This window comes from Limanda limanda, chromosome 14 (assembly GCF_963576545.1).
Source record: "Limanda limanda chromosome 14, fLimLim1.1, whole genome shotgun sequence".
Classification (NCBI taxonomy): Eukaryota; Metazoa; Chordata; class Actinopteri; order Pleuronectiformes; family Pleuronectidae; genus Limanda; species Limanda limanda.
Genome location: NC_083649.1, coordinates 849208 through 858721, shown reverse-complemented (window position 1 = coordinate 858721; position 9514 = coordinate 849208). Strand labels below are relative to the sequence as shown.

The 9514-nt window shown below is 45.2% G+C and overlaps 1 protein-coding gene across 1 annotated transcript; it reads right to left on the bottom strand.

Moving 5' to 3' along the window:
* Window positions 1–8080: 8080 nt before the first annotated feature.
* On the bottom strand, window positions 8081–9049 carry LOC133019709 (odorant receptor 131-2-like). The gene has a single exon (XM_061086267.1). It carries the CDS (start codon window positions 9047–9049, stop codon window positions 8081–8083), a length of 969 nt encoding a protein of 322 aa, XP_060942250.1.
* Between the last annotated feature and the right edge of the window lie 465 nt (window positions 9050–9514).

Sequence of the window (9514 nt, the reverse complement as noted above, 5' to 3'; positions counted from 1 at the left end):
TTCCCACTGTTGGGACATGGTTCTTGTGAAAACACAGGCCTTCTCTTGGGCCTATATGTGCAGTCAAAAGCCTGAAAGCACATGTTTCTTTGTTCTTGAGAAAGCCAAGGAACTCAGTCTCCCAGGGTGCAACAGATTCCATTGGTCTGGAAAAAGCCAGAGCACAGGGAACTCACTCTCCCAGGATTCCTCAACTTCACACAGAGGTGTGAAAAACCACAAGGGCCCCTCCTATTGGTCAGTCTGGCCATATGACCTGTGAGGTCACCGGGCCAATATACGGACAGATCTCCCTCTGTTCATTCTCTTTTCACCAACCTTCCCAGGAGGAAGGCTACCGGCCTATCTTCCTGCATCGCCGAGGGAGAGGCCGGGCTGCTCCAGCTCAAAACTTCTCTTCCCATCCAACAAGAGGAGCACAGAGGTGCAGCTCCCAGCTCATCTCACTTAGGAAACCTCCACGCATCTCAAGCTTTTCCAAACTCCTAGCAGCGACTCGATGTCCTGCAGGTAAGATTCAACGAGCAACTGAGCCACAGCTCGACAGAACCGTGAGTTCAGAACCTTACGACCAACAAGCAGACTTCACACAACCGGCAGGATGAACTGTGAACTGCACAACAACTTCCTTTCTCCCTTTCTAAGGACTGGTAGCATAATCTGGGCTTAATAATTATATAAGGCTCAGCAAGACTGTTAAAGTGATTCTGTGTGACGTTTATACGTTTGATATGTTGTGATATTGTGGTTATAAGTTATTTGAAAGTTAATTTTAGTTATGCCCATCACAGGCTTCCTCTCTCTGACTCTCATTCTCTGATTAACAGCTACACAGACACACGCATATCTCCTCACCTCATTAGCTCAGACCCCCACTACATGTCGTAAAACCACTTCTGAAGGAAGGGGGGCCGTTAACTAGAGGGGGGGCCAGTGACCATTTTGAAAGCATACTAAGGAAGGTGTGAACTTTTAATTAAGCCACCATCTTGGGAAGCACACTGACTTACATAGACACACACACTCACATACACATCTTTGTTTAGCTAGTACGTTTGTTAGTAATTTGTGTTTTTATACTTTATTATATTCATAATAAATGTTTGTCTTTCACAAATGTTCTTTCATTAATGATGCATAAGTGAATTTTGCCAACCTCTACACTGTCAGGTTGGATGTAGGATTGCGCCGAGGAAGGCTGCCGTGTCTCGAGCTCTCCCATAGCTCTGCTCTTTTTTTCTCTTTTTTCTATATTGTTGTTTTTTATTCTACTTTATAGAATACTACTTTACTACTTCTACTTTATTCTCCGGACCTGGAGCACCTCATGATCAGATGCCGGCCTTATTACATCACGCGGGAGTTTACATCGGTCGTCATAACAGCTGTGTACATCCCGCCACACGCCGACACCAACCAGGCGCTGGACGAGCTGCATGCGGTTATCGACAGGACAGTGACATCACGGCCCGAGGTTGCGTTTATTGTGGCCGGGGATTTTAACAACGGCAAGATGAGGAAAGTCCTGACGAGATACTACCAGCACATCAGCTGTCTGATGCGCGGCGCGAACACGCTGGACCATGTTTACACTCTCTTCTGGGGTGCGTATAAGGCCCTCCCCCGCCCCCATTCGGCAAATCAGATCACGTTTCAGTTCTGCTGCTGCCTTCCTATAGGCAGAAACTCAAGCGTGACAGACCGGTGACTCGGACCATTCAGCGGTGGTCCGACCAATCAGACTCGGCTCTTCAGGACTGCTTCAGCACGACGGAGTGGGGCGTGTTCCAGGATGATGACATCAACACGTACACGGACGCGGTCATCTGCTACATCAGCAAATGCATCGATGACGTGGTACCCAGGATGTCTGTACGAACATTTCCAAATCAGAAGCCCTGGATTAATGGTGACGTCCATGCTAAACTCAAAGCAAGGACCGTTGCCTACATCTCAGGGGATCTGGAGGAATACAAGAAGTCCAGGTACGCGCTCCGGAGTGCTATAAGCAGAGCTAAGAGACTGTACAGGGACAAAGTGGAGTCCCACTACAAGGGCTCCAACACCAGGAACATGTGGGCCGGACTGAGAACCATCACAGACTACAAAGCTAAGACCAGCAGTGCTGATGATGTGTCTGCATCTCTCCCAGAGGATCTGAACACTTTTTACGCTTTGAGAGCACCCCCCCGGCTGTGGTGATCGAAGAGGCCCAGGAGGACTGCTGCCCCCCCGTCATATCCAGGGCAGACGTGTGGAGATCTCTCAACGAGCAAGGCACCTGGACCTGATGGCATCCTCGGCCGAGCTCTCCAGGTGTGTCAAGATCAGCTGGCAGATGTGTTCACAGACATCTTCAACCTGTCCTTCCTCTCTGACTCTCTGGACCCTCTGCAGTTTGCCTACAGGTCAAATAGGTCGACTGCAGATGCCATCTCCCTACCCTCCACACTGCCCTCTCCCACCTGGACCAGAGGGACACATATGTGAGAATGCTGTTCATCGACTACAGTTCAGCATTCAACACCATCTTGCCCATGAAGCTCGTCACCAAGCTCAGAGACCTTGGGCTCACATCGCCCTCTGTGAGTGGATACTGAACTTTCTGACGGGCAGACCACAGGCGGTGCGGATCGGCAGCTCCACATCCTCCACCCTGACTCTCAACACCGGTGCCCCCCAGGGCTGTGTGCTCAGTCCTCTCCTGTCCTCCCTGTCACGCATGACTGCATGGCCACTGTTGTGCAATAGTAGTAGACTTGACGTTGGCTAATTATTAATAATCATGAAATATGATTATTAAAATAATAAAAATGATTTATTAAAATAATTAAAAATGATAAGGCTATCACAATAAAATATCACAATAAAATGATTGTAACGTCCTCACGTAGAGAGGACAGGAAGCTTCTTCGTCATCTATCACTTTATTGACTTTTACATGTGAACATGTGCCTTTTTCATCCACTCTGTCACTCGCGCACATCAACAACAACCTAACTTCCTTATTGCCACCCAATCCCCCGCAAAACCAGCCAATGAGAGAGCCTTGTTACCAAAGAACCCATCCTATTTGTCTAAACAATCACATGTCCCGCCCCCGACCCTTCACTGCCGCTCAGGACTTCAGAACATTCCTTTAACACAATGTCTAACTGACAACGGCCAACAATCACACATAACCATAAGCCCCAGTCCGTTACATTATCAATAAAGAATGATACAATCTGTAATTATTACTTATCGTAGCGGGGCACCACCCTGGTTACAGGGACCAACAAGTCAATCTATAAATATCAGTCTCATCTGCAGTGGTGGAATGTAACAAAGTATTTTTACTTCGTTACTGAACTTAAGTAAATTTTTACGTATCTGTACTTTACTTAAGTAAAAATAATAGTGCATACTTTTTACTTTTACTTCGTTACATTTTGCAGCTATTATCTATACTTTTACTCCGCTACATATATGTGTCGTTACTCGTTACATTTTATGAACACAGTTTTCGCCAAAATGTTGCTGTTACGGAGCGGCTCCGCCAGCGCTCCACACACACACACAGTCACACACGCAGCCACACACACGCCAACAAACATTTCCACTCTTCCTGTTAAAGTTCGTAGTTGATCACTATCTAACCATCAGCTACTCTGTTTAGCGCTGGGCCGACGGAGGGTGCCCACTCGTCAGCTCCTCATATGGGTGACACACACACACACACACACACACACACACACACACACACACACACATACGCATCTGGGTGACACACACACACACACACACACACACACACACACACACACACATACGCATCTGGGTGACACACACACACACATACGCACACACACACACACACACATACGCACACACACACACACACATACGCACACACACACACAGTCACACACAGTGGCCGGTCAGCAGCCGTCCGGACCACTCCGTGAAGAAGGAGGAGGAGACGTTTCTTTAGTTTTAACGCCGCCACTTTATTTATTGACTGTCCACCGGAGCAACACTCTCATCACCTCCAGGTGCTCGTTCACTTCTCGTATTCACACACATCTTGCGCAAGTTACCCAGGTGCACTACGTCACTCTCTGGGCCCGTTCCTTAAAGGGGCAGGCCATACCTGCAAATGTTGTTGCTTATAATTATTACTAGTAGTGACATCTGTAGAGGCATGAGTATTAGCAGTAGCTATATCTGCATTCTTTATCAAAATGGCACAGCCTAGACATTGAGAGACAACCCATTGCGTGAGTACTTTTACTTTTAATACTTAAAGTAAATTTAAAAGTAAGTACTTTTTACTTTTACTTAAGTAGGATTGTTGATGTAGTACTTTTACTTTTACTTAAGTATATATTTTCCTGGGTAGTTGTACTTTTACTTAAGTACTAAACTTCAGTACTTCCTCCACCAATGCTCATCTGATAAAAGTTAAATTAATAATCTCAATAGTTAATATTAATGATTATATAATAAACAATGAAGGGTTTTAAGTTCGAGCACAGGCTATCATAATCCATCTGCATTCACATACATATGCACAAATAATCACAGAATACTGATACTTTATTTACAAAAGTATTTATTAAAAAGGGGAAATAAAGTTAATGTTATTTAATGATTCATAATTGTATCTTTCTGTGTCTATGTGTGTGTGTGTGTCTGTGTGTGTTTCTATGTGTGTGTGTGTGAGAGAGAAAGGGGGAGTGGCGATGACAAACTCAAAATGGTGGTCTAACTCACCGGGACCACAACCAAAATGGCAGATTCATCTTAGGAATGTGAAGCCAAAAATGGAGGAGAGAGAGAGAAAGGAGGAGTGGCAATGATGAACTCTCAAAATGGTGGTCTAACTCACGTTATTCAAAATGGAGCCTATGTTAATGACACCATGCGGCCGAAGGCCAAAATGGCGGTCGGCACGTGAATTAAAACAAAGGAATTTTCAGACAAAGAGAATTCTTTATCTCTGCTTTGGCCTTGGGGCCGAATGGCTTCGAGATGCGTTCAGGCTCTCTTAGCCTAGAGTTATCTAGGAAACTTGAAATGTGTGAATACAGATCGGAATGTGTATGTAAGCAGGTTCAGGAGAAGAGAGAGAGAGAGAGAGAGAAAGAACATGCAAGGAAAGAACAGAGGAGCTCTTTTAAACACGCCGGAGATAAGCTAACAGTGATTTTACCACTCAGCACCCAAGCGGACGTTGTGTGCTGATGTTTTAATCGTTAAAATCTCTGCTAACTTAAACGGACGTAAACAGTGATGCCGGAGGCGCTTCTCGCGGCACTAAGCACAAAGAACAAGGCCGGAACTCCGGAAACGGAAGTGCCGGCTCGTCACGGCTAAACAGGAGACACGGAGGTCTCACAAACAAATACACTCAAATATTAAACGTCACGCTAAGTATTAAAACTAGTCTCTGCCCAGACAAAATAGCCCCTTGCTGTGACCGTGGTTTCGTGGGGTGCGTGCGCGTTCCGCGCGAATGTCCCGGAAGTCCAGATAATAACTTGAGGCCTCTCAGGCTTGCTCCGGTGGTTCGATTGGGGCACGGAGCTCAGCAGCTGGGCCGGAACGGAGCGGATTTTCTCGTGCTCCTTGACGGGATGAAACTTCGTCTTCTTCTGCAGGGTGTTACGATCTGTTCAGTCTGTGTCTGTTTTGATTTCACTTCCTGTTTTATTTTGGTGTCTGGGTTCTTGTGTCTCATGTCTACCTTTACTTCCTGTTGGTTTCCCCACACACCTGTACTTGTCATTAAGCAGTCCCTACTTATACCCTGTGTTTCCCCTCACCCTCTGCCAGATTGTCATTGTCTCCTGTGTGCGTACATGCTCTCCAGCGATTTCTTCTGTGTTTGGACTACCTGGTTTTTGACTCTGCCTGGATTTATGACCTTCGATTTCTGCCTGTTACCTGTATGGACTTGTTGCTTTGGACTATTTAAGTAAAGTTTTATTTAATACTTTATTTTGCTGCCTCTCGTGCTTTCTTTGCTTCTGAGTCTCTGCCTAGTTAAGGATTGTCACACAGGGATGTGCGGCTGCTTGTAGCCGTTGGAGATCGTGTGGAAAGAAAAAAAAATCTGTGTGCAACTCGTCCCGCGAGTGAATTTCCTGTTTCGATCTTTTCAAGTTAAAATAACAAAAATGTCCTATCAAAATAAAACTTTGACTAAGATAAACGAAGGAAAAATAAAATGAATTAAAACAAACGTTTGTGATTTCCCCCCTTTAGCAGCTAGGACATCTGGAAAGACCCGGGGAGGTCTTGGCTGAAATCTTTAGTAGGGAAAATGGCTAAAACAAAAGTGGTAATCGCCTCCTTTAGTGACTGGGTCATCTGGTCAGACCCTGGGGAGGTCTGGTTGAAACGTCAGTGCAGGAGAAAAGCAGCGTTCTGAGGGAGCTCATCTCTTTTAAGTCAGGTTCCAGGTGACTCCCCCCTTGAGGAGGGGTTCAAGGGTCAGTGTGGCCCTCAGCCAATTGACTGTCAGATTTGACCTCAGTGGATGTCTCAGGTTTCAGTATGGTCTCTGCAGGCCCCCAAGCAACATCTCCCCTGAGAGGAGAGCAACTCTTATCCTGGCTTGTAATGTCGCAAGGGCCGCGTTTACGACTCTTTGTCTAAAGTCAGATCACTGGGGCCTTCCCCAACACCACCCTCAGCTCCAACACCATCATCAAGTTTGCTGATGACACCACCGTCATAGACCTGATCACCGGAGACGATGAGAAGGCCTACATAGAGGAGGTCAGAGCCCTGACATCTTGGCGCCAGGACAACAACCTCCTTCTCAACGTCAGCAAAACTAAGGAGCTGATCGTGGACTACAGGAAGAGACGAGGAGAAGAACACGCCCCCCTCTCCATCAACGGGACCACGGTGAAGCGAGTCAGCAGCTTCAAGTTCCTCGGGGTCCACATCTGTGATAACCTGACCTGGACCCATCACACAGACTCCATCAGGAAGATGGCCAGACAGCGGCTCTTCTCCACATGGACTCCAGGATTTTATGCAACTTCTACAGGTGCACCATAGAGAGCATCCTGACTGGCTGCTTCACTGCCTGGTACGGCCATAAGACTTTTAAACTCCTCTAACTCCTCTAAACTGCAATAACTCCATCAAACCAGCACCCTGGCATATTTGCATATTTGCACCAGCACCGTGGCATATTTGCATTTGCACTCTTGCACACAATTGAACAATTGTTGTTCTATTTTTCTCTTGAGCTGTATATATATATATATATTTAGATATATACATTTTATTTTATTTTTTAAATTTTTGATATTCTATTTTATTCTATTTTATACTATTTCTATTTTATTTTTTTGGTTGTAATTATTGAGCATTGCTAGAAGATAGCCTTTGACTCGAGCTTTTCATTGCCAGCGACTGCTTAATGTTTTTGTTGTGTATTTGATAATAAAAATCTTGAATCTTGAATCTTAAGTCAAGAAAACCATAAACCTTCACTGTTCATTATATAATCTTTAATAGTAAATATTGAGATTTCTAAGTGAACTAGATCTAAATGAGACTGATCTTAATCAATAAATTGGCTATCTTTTCCCTTCCTTTGAATGGTGGTGCACCGAGTTAACTTTAACCAACTAAAGTTATGATTTCATAATATTTTAAATATGTTTATATTTTATTTTGAAAACCACATTTATTGAATGCCGAAAGGCACACCATGTTATGGTATCACTTTTAAGGCATTATTGTGTAAGATGACAGGACATGAAAAAGTGTGGATCCTGACAAATACTTTCTTTGTTGTCATTTCTGAAAGAACTTTAATGGAATAAAATGTGTCTGAGGCACAGAAACGCATTTAGGACATAAATATGATATATATTTATATATATGGTATAATATTAACCTGTTTTGAGGACATTCAAATGTACATTTTACAGTCAAACAGTCAAACAGCACTAAGTTTTACAACATGGGGTTTGTTGGTGGAGCTGTGGTGAGACGTGAAATAAAGTACAAGCTTGTTTTAGTCACTTTCTTTCTATCAGATTCAAAACACAGCGAAACAGTGAATAATGCGACTTCACGAGGCGGAGACCTTCGTGTTGGTCCGAAAGACTTTCAGTCGACAGCAGAGATAAAACATGAGAGCAGGTCTGATGGTCTGATCTCTGATGCCATAGATGAGAGAGCTCAGACATCTGGGGAAAATAAAAATGCAAACATAAAAAACATTTTGCAGGCGCACGAATACTAATCTTTTGAGACTTCTGGAAGCAGCTGCCAGGATTGGGTTGTAGACGGTGGAGGAGAGGCTGAGGCCCAGCTGCACCAGATGCAGCAGCAGGGTGTTACGAGCTTTACGAGCTGAAGCTTTGTCTGTAGACGCTGACCTGGCTGCCACCATCACACCGATGTAGGTGGATATGATCACTGCAGCTGCTGATACAAACACAAGACAAGTGTAAGCTCTATCATAATCATCAGACACGAGCCCGATCAACATTGCTATGTCCGAGCAAAAGTCTTTCATCTGCAGAGTGTCCAGGTCTTCAAAAGGGAAATCTAACATCAACAGAACGCGGACGAGGATGTTCAGTGAACTAATGGCCCAAACCACCATGATGGCCAGTGCTGTGTTTGTGATGGTGATGATGGTAGCGTGTCGCAGCGGCTGGCACACAGCTACATATCTCTCCAGAGACATCACCACCAGAGTGAGAGGGGAGACTTCATTTGTGAGTTTAGTGAGCATGACCAGAAAACCACACACAGGATACGACAGCCGTGTTCTACAGACAGCGATTATATACATTAACTGGCCAAGTGTCATCTGCATGGTGTCGGCCACCAGGAGGTTGAACAGGAGGATGTAACGAGAGGACTCACGAAACACTGCTTTGCTCCTCAGGGTGAACAACATGGTGACATTAATGAAGAGGAAGATGCAGCAGGGCACAGAGGTCACAGTGGAGAACAGCAGTCTCTCCAGTAAACCCTGATACTGAGCTCCAGCTGTGACATTGGTCAGAGAGAGATTTGCACTCAACATTTTAGTCCAGCATCACAGACATGAACCTGTTAAAGTCAATGAAGCAGTAACACAGGTTTCTTCTCGCTCGTATTCCCACAACAGTAAAGAGGGGCTGTCAGCGGAGACGCCTGGTCGTGGCTCCTCTGGTTTCCATGTGAGCAGAGCTTGTCTGCAGCGTCCTCCTGTCCTCACACTGTATATGAACCCTCACATCACGTGACACCAGACACTGGCTGACACCTTCTGCATCATCTCTCCACTGGTCTCCAGCTCCCTGGTCATGTGATTTCTAGAAGAACATCAATCTCCCTGGCGAAATGATGGGGAGGGGCAGTAAATTCACAATGAGCATGTCCCTTTAGTTCACAAAGACATGGACATCCAGTCTGTCCTCAAGGTCTTTGTGCCAATGACTTCAAATAAAGATGGACTACAGGACAGCTTCCAAACGTGAGAAGCATCTGGATCAACACACAAGGTTTC

Bases quoted from the DNA above. Each gene is read 5' to 3' on its own strand.
- LOC133019709 (XM_061086267.1), bottom strand. From the start codon at position 9,049: ATGTTGAGTGCAAATCTCTCTCTGACCAATGTCACAGCTGGAGCTCAG.